General features: G+C 41.6%; 1 protein-coding gene across 3 annotated transcripts in view; it reads left to right on the top strand.

Moving 5' to 3' along the window:
- LOC128545362 (genetic suppressor element 1-like) overlaps nt 1-11,844 on the top strand; it is a 51,543-nt gene extending 39,699 nt beyond the window's left edge. For 2 of the 3 annotated variants that reach the window (XM_053515576.1, XM_053515592.1), the window contains exons 4-16: nt 744-925; nt 1,055-1,264; nt 1,850-2,017; nt 2,508-2,818; nt 3,248-3,536; nt 4,467-4,978; nt 5,073-5,185; nt 5,275-5,548; nt 5,740-5,853; nt 6,376-6,804; nt 7,567-7,863; nt 7,964-8,067; nt 10,428-11,844. In XM_053515576.1, the coding sequence (XP_053371551.1) occupies nt 744-925; nt 1,055-1,264; nt 1,850-2,017; nt 2,508-2,818; nt 3,248-3,536; nt 4,467-4,978; nt 5,073-5,185; nt 5,275-5,548; nt 5,740-5,853; nt 6,376-6,804; nt 7,567-7,863; nt 7,964-8,067; nt 10,428-10,565 (3,141 nt within the window). In that variant the 3' untranslated portion in view covers nt 10,566-11,844. The remainder of the gene's footprint in view (nt 1-743; nt 926-1,054; nt 1,265-1,849; nt 2,018-2,507; nt 2,819-3,247; nt 3,537-4,466; nt 4,979-5,072; nt 5,186-5,274; nt 5,549-5,739; nt 5,854-6,375; nt 6,805-7,566; nt 7,864-7,963; nt 8,068-10,427) is intronic. The other variant, XM_053515584.1, reaches the window with a different exon arrangement.
- Nucleotides 11,845-14,279: the final 2,435 nt, after the last annotated feature.

The following is a 14,279-nucleotide window of genomic DNA, read 5'->3' as shown; positions in this document are numbered from 1 at the left end:
TCCCAGCTGACGACAGGGCTAACTTTGTCTTAAACTGCATCATTACTGACCACTAACCTCACATTTATGTTCTTATCTCAGTATGTTCGAATAAATAAATAAAAACTTTTTATCCTATCGCAAGGCCTGGTTTGAGTATCATTAGATTAGTTTCGAGACACATCACGCCCGCGGCACTGAGTTCTTAAGAGATATGGAGCTTATCAGCTATACGAAAACCGCTAACCTAGAGTTCAAGTTGGAACACAGATGGCCAGAAGTGTGTTGCTCTGAATTGCCACCTAGTGGACACTTGATTTAAAACCTCCAGATGTACGCAACAATCAGCGGTGCACAGTGCACACACACACCTACGAGTGGAGAAAGTCCGCCTTAAGGTTTCGGTTTAAACAAAGCCTACACATATCCTTCCTCTTGCACTTGGTCTCGGTGGTGTGGCCCTGTCCAAAACCAGAAAAGGAGTGCTGGAGTCATTAGAAAGCTGCTTTGAATCGCATTTAAATGCTAAAAACTTCATGCAAAATACATTCTGATTTGCATTCTTCTGCTGACTGTTGGACCTTTTACTTCTGCCTTACTTTGTTGCTACCTTATAATAGCAAAGGGTGTGTGTGTGTGTGTGTATGTGTATATACAGTATATATATATAATTAACTGTGTGTTAATTAAGAACGGATCAGAATGCAAAACATTCTGACCTAATATAGTAATTAAATAGAAGAAAATTTTGTGTGTTTTTCCAGGCTGAAGCTGCATTGAGAGGGTCCGCCCGAGAACGGCTGCCCTCAGACCCTCCTCCTCCTCTTCCTCCTCCGCCTCAGGAGAAGAGTGTCACCTCTATTCCCCCTCACCTCATGGGGGCGCCTTATCCATTCGGCCTGAGCCCCAGCGCAGTCATGCAGGATCCTCGTCTGCAAGCCCTTAAGTAAGAGCCGACACACATGGGGCCGCCTGTAACATGGCAGTGTTTAGCATTATGAGCACAAGACTAACATGTATCGTTTTAATTTAAATGTAATCAGCTACTCTCGCTCTCTCTCCACTTCTCCGCCAGTTTATCACGTCAGATGTCTCATGTCCTGCCGTCGGGCGCTGTACCAGTCGGCGCAGTGTCTTTGGGGGCGGTGTCAGAGGAATACCTGCGCAGTGGGTTCCGTCCTTATGGTTCTGCCGAGGAGCTGCGACTCTCTTCACTACCGTTAGGGCTGGACCCAGGGTACTTCCGCTCAGGATATCTGGCCTACCCTGCCCTATCCTCATACAGGTGTGTGTGTGTGTGTGTGTGTGTGTGTGTGTTTTTATGGCAGAAGCTACCCTCTACTAGCGAGATATTGTACTGATCAATAACTGAGTGTATGATGATTTATGTCTGTGAGTTATTTTTGGATTATCATTAGCAGTGCAGCTCTCAGTGCAACTTTCATGTGTGTGTATGTGGTGTTCTGTGCTGGACTGGTATCCCCTGGAAGGTCTATCCTCACCTCAGGCGTGGTGTTCCTGGTGTAGGCTTAAGGATCACTTTTATTAGTATATAAATTATACAAAATGGTATATATATTTTGTTTAAATGCCTCAGATTAAAAATAAAAATTTCACCCACACAAACACACACACTCTTAGCAAGCTTCTCAGTGGAGGTTGTAAAGCGGTGGCTGAAATTGCCTTCAGTGTTGACCTCACTTTTTTTTTTTTTTTGTGTAAGAGTGTGTGTGTGCGCTTGTGCATGTGCGTATGTAAAGGGGAGGCAGAAAGCTGGGGTTAATGAAGTGAGGAGACAGAGATAGTGATGCAGCAGCAGGAGACACTAATGAGCTGTTCTGTTCCCCTCTCTCCCCCTGCCGCTGGGCAGAATGGATGAGTCCCTCTGTTTATCTGCCCTCCGCTCACCCTACTACCAGCTGCCAGCGGGGGGAGCCGTGCCCTCCCTGCATCCTAGCACTGCTCACCTCCACCTGCCAGGGGTGCGCTACCCTGCAGAGCTCAGCCATCAGTCTCTGACAGCCCTGCAGAACGAGAGGTACACACACACACAAACACACACACATATTCACCCAATTTATAATGTTTCCAGGCTCTGCTTGGAATTGGCTTTGCCATTCGTCGGTTCATTCCAATCATTTAGAATTTCTCTGGAATCGTATCACAAATGCATTTTAAATTGGCTGAAAGCGATGAAATTGGCCTTGATAGCAATGCTACAGTTCTGTTTATATACGTCACCATGTTCTCTCTGTAACACATATGTGCCGTGACTCCTACCCACACCCCCCCCAACACACACACACACATATACATGCATGTTGCCGCCCCTGCACACATACACACCCCATGTGGCCTGTAATCTGTTCAACTTTTCCTCCTCATGCTCAGTAGTAAACAGCATCAACACTTCTTGTGTTCCTGTTGCCTCCCTCTGTGTGTGTGCTTTATGTTCCTGTGGAGAGTGTTGCATCTCACACCCTTTGTGTGTGCTTGTGTGTGTGTCTGTGTGTGCGAATCTCTGACAGGCTGCAGATGGAGGACAAGCTTCGCCAGCGCGAGAGAGAGCGGGAGCGCGAGAAGGAGAGAGAGAAGGAGCGAGAGAGAGAGCGAGAACGGGAACGAGAGCGCGTCCGAGAGAGGGAGCGGGAGGAGGAAAGAGAAAGAGAGAGAGAGCTGGAGCGACAGAAAGAGAGGGCGAAAGAGAGGGAAGTCCAGGCGGTTCGGGCCATGGAGAAGCACGTCTTGAGCCAGGAGCTACACGCGCACGCTCACGCTCACACTCTCTCTCACAGGCAGCATATAGAAGACCGAGCCAAGCTTACACCAAACCGAGCAGGTATGCATGTGCAGTCCTATGCACTTCAATAAATGCTCCAGCTTTGTCTCCAACCACACACACACACACACATAGGTGTGATTACAAAGGATAATTGTTTCAACACGTTTCTGTGCACTAGAAAAAAAGGCTCGAAAGCTCCCTAAGATGAAAGTCCAGAAAAGTATAGTCCTGCTTTGTACATTATACATTTACACAGTTTAATAACTCACAAATAAAAAGATTTTGGGCTTCAATTACATTAATATCTTTGAAGAATTCTTTAGTATGTTCAGTAAAGAAGAAAAAGTGTTAGTCTTAGTCCTTTTCATGCACACTATATGTTCGAAATTATGCCACAAGTAGAGACTTGTGAACTTGGAGCACTATTACATTCTGTTTTTTTTATTTTTAATCTATCTAATTTATTTATTTATTTATTCCCCCCAGAGAATAAAACCAAAGAGGCCGCACTCCTGACCCCGAAGCCTCTGCAGCCTGGCTTGTATCCCTCCCCGGGTGGCCACACTCCACTCCCGATGCCCAGTCTGGTTCCCACCCCTGGGGAGCGGTTAGGACCGGGGACTGTGTTGCTCCAGCGCCAGGGAGAGGAGGAGAGATGGCTGGCGCGCCAGAGGAGGCTGAGAGCAGACATGGCTGACAGACAAGGCCCGGCGTCTGAGACTTTACAGCACAGCACAGAGTTGGAGACACATGAACCGCAGACAGACACACAGAGGTGAGAGAGCTGCAGTGCATACCTTCTGACCTGCTCACGTATCACATTATGGATGCCTTTATGTGGTTATGTTCAAAGGTGTAGGCATGTGGAGCTGTAGGCATGTGTCTGTCTGGTTCTGGGTTGAGTCAGAAAAGAAAAAGCAAAACCACAACACATACAGTAGTACCGTGCACAAGTCTTTAGCCACACCTCATTTCTCATATTTTGCTTCCAGAGTGCTAGAGTTTCTTGTATTTTTTTAAATGTAGTCTTGACTTTAGAGTCTAGAGTATTTTTTTTTTTGGCAATTATTTTAGTCCAGTACCTGACCAGTTTCAGAGGAAAGATTTTATTGTTGAGTCAATCATTTAAGCATAAAAACATGAGGGGAAATGAGGTTGCTGTTAAAGTTGTTACATAAACAACCAATAAAAAAATGGTTCTTTAGGCACTTTTCAGCCTAAAACATTTGTTCCCATTTTTAAAATTTAATCCTAATGTTTAATAACCATACTATCCCTACTTGCAGATATATTTTTTTGAGTCTGCTTTCCCTGAAAGTTTCCCTATCAGTCAGGGTTTCATTACCACAGTCACCCTGCCTTGTTCATTAGGGGTCTAAACTGAAAGCCACATCTGTTTTTCTATAAAACAGCTTTATGGAAAAATGTTTGTTTTGCATACCAAATAATAGTTGATACATGGCATGTATTACCTTAAACTTAGATAAAAAAATATTAATAAATAAGTAAACAAAAACAAATAATAATAAGTTTTCCATCTAAACCTTATTTGGGCTCTCATCCTTTTGCAGTACTCTTAGGCTTTAAAAAGAAATTTAGAAGAAATGATAGTCCTTGAAAAAGAAGCCAGACTGTCCTGTTGAAATATGTTATAGAATAGCGCCATCTTGTGCCCATATTGACTGCTGGGTTTCACTGCACACAGGCCCCACTCACGCCAGCAGGACTTGAATACCAGAGAGCTACCTCAACACCTGGGAGCGCCACCTCCTCTCATCTCCCCCAAACCCACCCCTCCTAACCCCCCCACCACTCTCTGGAATCCTGTGTCCCTCATCAACTCTCTCTCAAATGCACGTCGAGCGTATGACCCGCCTTTCCTTCCAAGTCGTCCACCTCCAGGATTGACTAAACCCGAGTGTCCAGACAGGAACCTTCCTAAAAGGACCCCGGGGCTCCTGGAGCACAGCACCTTCCTTACAGAGCAGGAGAAGCCAAGCCAGAGCGTCCTGAATAAGCCGAGGCCATCCTTTCCTGTGCCTGCTCCCTTTGGAGAGCTCAGGGGAACTAAAAGAGCAGGGTCTCCAATCAGGGGCTTCCCACAGTGTCCCAGACGAGAACCAACGCTGGTGTATGATCACGCACTGCAGCAGCACAGAACACTTCTGAGCAAGCTCGACCTGGAGGAGAAGAGACGAAGGGAGGCGAGAGAAAAGGGTACAGAGTATAAGTGTTATCTCATCCTTATCCACGTACATTTCTTTTTTCATTTCATGCTCATATCTGTCTCACACTGTGGTCTGTGTTTCAGGTTATTACTATGAGCTGGATGACTCTTATGATGAGAGTGATGAAGAAGAAGTAAAAGCTCATCTGAAGAGAGTAACTGAACAGCCTCCTCTCAAGTTTGACCAGTCTACGGAGGTAGCCCCCCGACACACACTCATTTTGTCCCCTTCATTTTCCTACTATTTATCTGAAAACTTATATCTGAATACTCTTTCTCTCTTCAGAAACTGGACTTCTTGGCTGTGTTTGGACTGACCACAGTGTCTCACCGGAATGAGCTGTTGGAAAGAAAGAGGAAAAAGAGGAGAAAGATGATGAGGGAGCGCAGCCCGTCTCCGGTGTCTGCCCAGAGTAAACGCCAGACTCCGCCCACGCCCGCATCCACCCTGTCCACCCGTTACACACCAGAGGAGATGGACAGAGCACCTGAACTAGAGAACAAGAAGCATTTTCTCACCATGTTCAACCTCAACCATGTCAGCCAAGAGCAAAGGATAGGTGTGTGTGCATCTGTGTTTCATACATGCACGCACCTATATCCTCAATATGATGAGCATTTTTATCTCTTATGTTTATCTGTACTATAAGGATACTGATACTCTACATTATGCATTTACTATTCTACAAATATTATTTGCTTTTGCATTTGTTTTTTAATAAGCATTTAATTTGTGTTTTTACCGCTACAGAAAAAGAGAAAGTAGTGAACCTACTAGATGCCATCAAAAAGAAAACCATCACTCTTGATACACTCCGATATGCAACATGTTCACCCTGCTCCAGCCCTCCCACTACCGCCTCTGGTAAATCTTTCACATCCTTTTAATTCACGCCATGCACAAGTATTCATTTTTCTAATCATCACCTGTTGTAATATTAAAAATATTAATTAAACCAAAAAAAGCAAGAAATCCTCACCTCCTTGGGTCAATACTCTGTCGAATAAGTTTTGGTTCTACCAAGGAGAAGGTTCTGTTCATGGTATGGGTGTGCATATAGATTTATTGTGTTTATTTCTTTTATTTTTCAATAATATTTTATAATCAAGACCATATGACATTTAATTTTCCCATAGGTAAACTCCATTTATTTAATTATGTGATTGGTTACACCAGAAATAATTTTACACATATTGCGTCTTTCATATTTAAATTTGCATTTAGAAATACTATACTGGTTTCTGTTGACTTTAGAAAATTATGGCTTATTTTGAGTAGAATCATGACATCTAATCACAATCCAGGTTGGCTTTTCCAACTTCAAGGAGGGTGAATACTTATACCAGACACTGTCTCTGATTCTCTGTTCTTATTTATATGACACAGATCCTACAGCACCATCCACACCCTGCCAAACAAACAGAAAACCGCACACACATTCCCGCACTCCCACTCCTCCTGGACCTACCAGACAACAACATCATCATCATCATCATCATCACACTGTCAGCCAGCCCGACCTTCCCAGACCTTCACAGCCCTCCGACATCTTATGCCCTAAAGAGCCGCCTCCACTTACCCCGTTGCAAGAGCAGTCTCGTTTAGGCGAAGTCCCGCCAATCAGGAGAGCGCCAAGCCAGCAGAACAGCTCCCGACCTCTACTCACACAGCTGAAGGAGCGGCCTCATGGGCTCAATGGTATGAGTGATCACAGCAGGTCCCGACCCTGGGAGAGCCTCAATGCTGAGGAGTTTGCGCAACGGTTCCACCAGTCTGTACTGCAGTCTACACACAAATCCCAGCTTAAACCCAAAGGTGAGGGGGAAGTGATGCTGGCAGCTGTTGTGTGGGTTGAAAGGTTTTTTTTAATTTTAAAATGCTGTGTTGATCTAAATGAAGCTGTAGAAGTGTGAGCCAGTAGCACTATCATCATACTGTAAAAAGGAAAACGGAGCTTGTGCTAATTATTTACTGAAGTCACACACACAAAAAAATAACCTTGCTCTTTACTGATGAAGAGATTACGATGCTGATGCTGTATTATAAGGGGGGAAAATATCACTTGACAAAAAGACTTATCATTGACTGCTTATTATTGCCTGTTCCAGTCTGTTAACAAGTATATTATTTAAACATAAATAATGCATAATTATTAAAAACATGCATAAATTAAAGGAAAAAAATGCATTATTAAATTAAAGGAAAAAAGTGGGCAAAATATTTATACATTATATTATACAAAATACTTGCATACTCATGATTTATATCTCTGCTATTCATATGGATCCTATGCTTGCACGTTTACACACCTATTTAAAAAAAATGTGTACACACACAGTGTACATATATATTGTTTATTTTAATAGAGGTGTGTGCACAAGCATGAGATCTATATGGATGCACACCTATGCATACTCACCTATCCTGTGCAAAAAAAAAAAAAAATCTATATATTTTTTAAATATATATTCTCCAATTTTAAGCTTTTTTTTCTAAAGATGATTTACATATCTTTGGTTACACACAGTATCATAATTTCCCCAACATTCTTACCAGCATTACTTGTTCTTTCACCAGGAGGTATCCCCGGAGCTCCAGAGTCGAACCACAAGCTTAACAACGTGCGCTACACCCCTTCAGAGCACCAGGGGGCGCCAAACCGACTACCTTACTCTCACACCAATGGCCATGCCTGCCACCCTGCAACCCACCATGAGCCAGGGTTGAGCGATGAGAGATCTGCTGAAGAGGACACCACTGAGGAGGAAGAAGAAGAAGATGATGATGATGAAGATGAAGAAGAGGAGCAGAAGTACATTCCCAAATGGAAGGGTATTGAGGCCATAGTGGAGGCATATCAGGAGTACATGGATGGTAAGTCCTGCTCTTATCCCTGTAAATGCATTCCACTTAACTTCTTTTACACCAGTACACTAATGTGTGTGTGGGTGTGTGTGTGTGTGTTTTTTCTCAGAGAGGGATATAGAAAGTGAGGTTCTGCAGACTGAGTGTAGGAGAATGGAGGCTCAGCACTATCACCTGAGTGTTACAGCTGATCAGCTCTCTGTCAGCATGGGGGTAAGTTAATGATTTGTGACTGCGGTAACATTTCAGGTCAGAGCTCCTGAAGTTAGTCTTTTTTTTTTCCTTTAAAAATCAATTGACGCTAAATACACTGAAGAGGTTTTCAGTTAATCTTATTTAAATTTAGATCACAACAATGTGGCTTCATAAATTACTGTATTACAGTCAGATCCTAATTAAGCACGGTGGTGTAATGCTCAGCACTGTGGCCTCACAACTTCAGGGTCGAGTGTTCGATTCCCGCCTCGGGTCTGTGTGCATGGAGTTTGCAGACTGTTCTCCCTGTGTCCCCGTGGACACTCCGGTTTCCTCTCACAGTTCCAAGACATGCAGTTTGGGTTAATTGGTGTTACACGTATTTGTGTGTGTGCCCTGCGATGGATTGGCACCCTGACCAGGGTGTACCTTGCCTTGTGCCCAAAGTCAGGTTTATAATGTACAGAGTTAAGGAAAAGGCCTCTCTTTTTTCTGTTGTTGATTTTAAATTTCAGAGTGATATAGGGTAATAATTACAGAATAATAATAGAAAAATAGAAAAGAGCCTTTGTGGCGTGTTGTTAATGTATACTAACGTAATGTAATTAAGGATGCGTTGATGTGATGCAACTTGACACAAAGCAGAGTTACTGTTACAATCCTGAAGGTTTTTACGCTTCTTTCCCAGTCAGAATCAGGAACTTAACAGTGCTGTGATAGAAAACTGATTCGATTTGCAGAAAAGAGAAGCCCTTATTTGTTACATGAACCATACAGCACTTATTCAAAAGAATTTCTCTTCCTCACATATCCAGCTTGTTAGGAAACTGGGGTCAAAGCCATGTTACAGCTCCCCTGGAGCAGAGAGCAGCAGTGGCAGCACTGGGACTTGAACTCCTGATCTTCAGATCAGTATTCCAGGGGCTTACACTTCTTCTCTGTCGCTTTGTTTCATTTCTCCGATCAGAGCTGAAATCCTCAGAAGAACTTGTACAAGCTTCACATCATCTGGCAACTTGTGCACATAATAACAGCAATTTCTCACTCCTTTGAACAAATCGCAAATGCTTTCATACATTCATGCAACTGATTATATACAAATGTCTGCTCTTTCATACATGATCAGCTGCGTATGTCATAGTGATCAAAAAGTATTCTAGCACTTCTCTGTGGAAGCCTCACCCCTTAAAACATCAAAGACTTCACCATTGGAGAGGAATGTTTGATCGACCAATGTATTGATCACAAGTCTTCTAAAATAACAGCACTGTAACTCCTCATGCTGCTCTACATCTACGGTTCTGCCTAAGTTTGTTTCCAGTGTTTACATTTCTAATTAAGTGTTTTTCTTTGTGCTGTACTGTGGTGTAAAACAGTCTTGTTCTTTTATTTTCTGTATCACGGTGATGATGTCTGTTAGCAAATTATAGTACCATTAGTAAGAAAGCATGAAAAGTGAATCATGTACATTTTGTTGCAATCAGTCTTCCACATAAACTAATGTGTAACTTTGTACTGCTGAAATGTATCCACATTGTGTAGACAAATAGTGAACCTGTGTACATTTCCACTGGCATCAAATCTTAGCCAAAGGTTTGATCATAAAATGCGGTCATACGAGTTCACTGTTTATTCTGATGACTAAGCATTTTTTTTTTTACCTTGTACTCAACGCTGACACAAGGTCATTCTCATCCCTCTCCCATGTTCACTGACGTACAGTACTTGCCACACCTCATTTTATTATATTTCCAAAGACTTTCTTGTTTCGTTTAAAGTTGTCTTGGGAATATTCCTTCAGGCTTTTATTTTTAGTCCAGTCCCTGTCCCTGACCAGTTTGGGTGATCAGTGAGAAACAGGTGCAGATGATGATGACAGACGATCAGGCTGGTGATTAGTTTACTGCTAATGCTGAGTGGTTAAGAAATGAGGTCGCTGCTGAGGTTGTTACATAAACCACCAATCTTTAAATGGCATCTTTAGGCACCTTGCCTGTCACAGGAAAACATTTGTTCTTATTTCTTTAATTTAATTTACGTAATTGAATTTGTTTAATATAAAAAAATGAGGTAAGGCTCAAACCTTTTGCACAGTACTGACAGTACTGTATATATTTTCTTTTGGAATATTAACAACTTTTGCAGGTAACACATTGTGTGGGCTGTTCGAACAAATTGTGGTAAATACACTTAGGAATGTTAAGGATGATTCAGTTGACACAAATGTTAAGGATGATTCAAGAAAGTGACTGAGAAACTGTAACTGCTGAGCCACTACTCTTGCCTAATTTCTAAATTGTCTTCGATTAACATTTTATTTATCACCATGCAGCCCTATATTGTGTTTTTATATTAAAACTTTCTCTTTCGTTCCCCAGGAGCTGTTGGCGCAGAGGCAGCGGCTGGCACTAGACAGGGAGCGAATGCAGGCCGAGCTCGAGCACTTCAGGAAGTGTCTGGCGTTGCCCGCTCGGCTCTTACACCGGGGCCACTATAAGGGGCCACCACCGAGGTGATCCCCCTCACCCCAACCACTCACGATCAGGGATCTGGGCAACCAGTACCCAGTTCCTCACCTGAGACTGAGAGCCTAGAGCTGCACTGAAGGCTGAGGGTGAGGAGGACAACAGGATGAAGATGAAGCTAAGCTTTTTGCACAGCAGGACGATTGACTGCAGGCATATTAAGCTTGTGCACTGGTTTAACTACATAAAGGGCGATGCTCAGTAGCAGTGACACAGTGGCTGGCACTGGGAAGCCCATTCTCATCTCCAGCTTTAGATTCTTGTGTGCTAGAAATTACAAATAGCAAACCTTACAACCAAAAATATATAAATATAATAATAATAATAATAATAATAATAATAAATCGCCTAGCTTCTGTTGAAGCAGAGAGTGATGACACACATGCTAGAGCTGCACTTCAGCATGAACTGTTTAACACTGTGGCATGGGATAAGTGTGAGAGAAGATTCAGAACGTTTCTTACTGATAGACGCAGCTTTGAAATCTAATTATTATTGCTTAAAAGTGAACAAAAATATTGCTAAAAACAGTTTTAGTTTAATAGCTTTTGTACTATTAATAAATCAAACTGTTTACTTTGGATTTCAATATTATTTCTAGGCTGGGGATTTGGAAATGAGTAACCGCAGGTGTGAAGCGGAATGAAGTAAAGGAAAAGGGAAAGAAAAAAATTAAGTGAAGGAAACGTGTAAATAAAGAAAGGAGGAGGCAGGGAAAGAGCAAAACTAAAGCTTTGTGTCAGTTTGATGCGGTGATCTTTATTCCTCCGAAGCCAGCTGTAATCTGAACTCGTCCCTCACGCAGCTATCTATTTTTGCTCTTCACTTGGAGCCGCGTGTGATTCGCCATGTGAAGTGCCAGAGTATTTTGTACCGATCGTCTCCGTACACAAGCACTTACTGACACGCTGCATGAGCGTCACTGAACAGCGCCGCAGCGGACCGACTGCAGTGAAATGTTTACACACTGTGCGTTCTCGCCACAGAGAAGCATTCCTGTTCCCATCATGCACTAGGCACAACGGGGCAACTAGGCCACAAGTGATATGTACTGATGTAATTCTTTATAATGAAGTCTGTAATGAACAGAAATCCAGTTTTTAAATCTTGTTAAAACTAGGAAGACAGCAGAGCCACATATTATTAAGATGATGATGATGATGTAAGATTCCCTGATATTTTAATGCTGTGAAAAGTTTTAATTGTCCTTTTTTTTTATCTGGATGAAGTGTGGGGTAATATATTATTTGGTGAATGTAGTAATAGTTATTTATGAGCCTAATAAAATGAAAAGAAAAAGATGTTGAATTATTCCTGCAAGCATCAAGTAGTGAAAACGGACAACGACTGATAACATGATCTGTATTATTTATTTTCATTTCGAAACACGACTCCACATCATATAAATTCTGCTTTGGTCAAACTTTACATTTCATCCCCACGTGCTGATGCTCAGCTGTTGCGAGGCTTTGTTGCGAATACTTTTCTTGTACACGGGTTTTCCAGTTTATCATTTTAAATACACACAACTTCTAAAGTAACTTTCAAGTCTTCAAAGTCTACCCTTCACACACATCTGTAATATACCTGGAAATAGACAGAGTGAATATATAATAGACTTTGATGTAATGTTTAGAAACGATTATTCTCTAACGGATTTCAATCCACTATAAACAGTATAGAAATTACATCTGTGTTAAACAGATAACGTTTAATAAACTTGTTTCTAATCTTTTTTTTTTAACGGTGCAAATGGATGAAAAACACGTTTTCTTTCCTTTTCAACCGAACACACTGATTGTCAGACACACATGAAGTAATCATGTGACTTCAGAATTACACGACTACCATTAGAAATAATCACCAGCTAAAGTTTTTAGACATCTAAACACTCTGTAAGGCACTAAGGGATTTAGTACAGATTTATTACAGCATGCACCAAATCTCTTTCTCTCAGAGCATGCAGAGGGTTAAACGCGGCTTATAGGAGGCAGGGCTAACCTAACAGCGGAAACGCTGATCTGCAGAAACAAACAAAAATAATTATCATTTCAGACAGACCTGGGAGAAATACACTAGAAATACTGTAAGAATATTATAGCATTATAAATGAAGAGATTATGATTGTACTCGTTAGAAACAAGGCCACTATGTCAAGGCTATGTCAAGGATTGTTTTCAAATCAGACTTGGGTAAGGACAAAAGGATGCTGAGAAATGGTTTTTTTTTTTTTTTAAATAGTGAGTGCAAATACACTGCTGGCCAGAAAACATTGTCATTTGAGGCGGGTCAAATTATTGACCAGCATCAAGCAAAGAATACAACTATGGAGATGCGTTCAGAATCCTTCAACATATCAAAATCTGGTAGGATAATGCTGAACCTTCAACTTTGTGGAAGAAATGTGCTTAGAAAAAAAAAAATCATGAATGGCGATCATACACAGTAAACACTTGATGAAGTTGCATGGTAAAAAAAAATCAACAGTAGAAAGCATAGCAATGTTAAACAGGAAGTTTCCATGTACACACACAGTGTGATGAGAACTCACAGGACTGGGACTGAACAGCTGTGTGGCCATAAGAAAACCACTTGTTAGTGAAACTAATCAGTCAAAAGGCTTCAATTTGCTGGGGATCATAAACATTGGACTGATGCACCCATCATGCATTGCGGCCACTGTACAAGCCTCTGGATGCAGTGTTATGATCCGGCGTTGCTGTATTTGCTCAGGTCTAGACTCCACAACATTATGTGGCATATTCCAGGACACAAGTTGTGAAAGAGTGGTTCTGGGGGAATGAGGAATCATTTTCACACATTTACATTTACAATTAGGCATTTGGCAGATTTGTGAAGATACACATGAAGTCTTAGGGATGTTCTTGAGAAGAATCTATGGAGAGTTTTAATTTGAATGTACTAAATGACCAGGTTATATTATTTTAGGACTTAAATAATTAAAGTGGTTCTGGGAGCATCAGGAATTGTTTTTTCACACCAGAACTGACCATCACATTGTGTGCGGTAATCAAACCTGAAGGTGACTGAATGAAATAATAGTGTGCACGACTTTAAATTTTTTGGGGGGTTAGACAGTGTATAAGAGGACCAGAGTCTTTAACACAAACCACAAACCTTCCTGGTTAGAATGATCATTAATAAATCAGCTAATAAACTAATTAACTTGGGCAATTAGACATGCAAGCATTAAAGCAAGTTTTTGTTTAAATTCGAAAAATTTTAGCATGACGGGTTTAAAACTGGGTAAATATACTAAACGAAATTGTTTCAATTAAGCTCAAGTTGGAGTCATCATGCTCTAAGGAAGCCTGTAAATGGCAGCTGGTGAATAAAACATCTGACTTCTACACTTGACTTTAACTCAACAGTATCGACATTTACAGAACTTCATTTCATTTCATAACCTCTCGACAGTTATTGCACCCATGACACAAACTAGTGCTGTTAGGAATAACACAAACTGCTGAAATTGCAGAAAGGGCAGACAGAAACACAGAGGACGCCACGGGCAGCATCGCTGTCGTCATGGTTACATTTTCTTTCAGCTATTTCATCTACTTTATTAGTGTAACACTCACAGAAAATGTCTCTTTTAGCAATTTACTTGAAGAAGCATGAAGTTTATCCAGAAAGCCAAAAGCTTTAACTGTCAGGAAAAACGTCTCTGCGTGAACGCAGCTC

This window comes from Clarias gariepinus, chromosome 2 (genome assembly GCF_024256425.1).
Source record: "Clarias gariepinus isolate MV-2021 ecotype Netherlands chromosome 2, CGAR_prim_01v2, whole genome shotgun sequence".
Taxonomy (NCBI): domain Eukaryota; kingdom Metazoa; phylum Chordata; class Actinopteri; order Siluriformes; family Clariidae; genus Clarias; species Clarias gariepinus.
The sequence above is the reverse complement of the archived record's forward strand: the minus strand, read 5'-3'. Positions and strand labels throughout refer to the sequence as shown.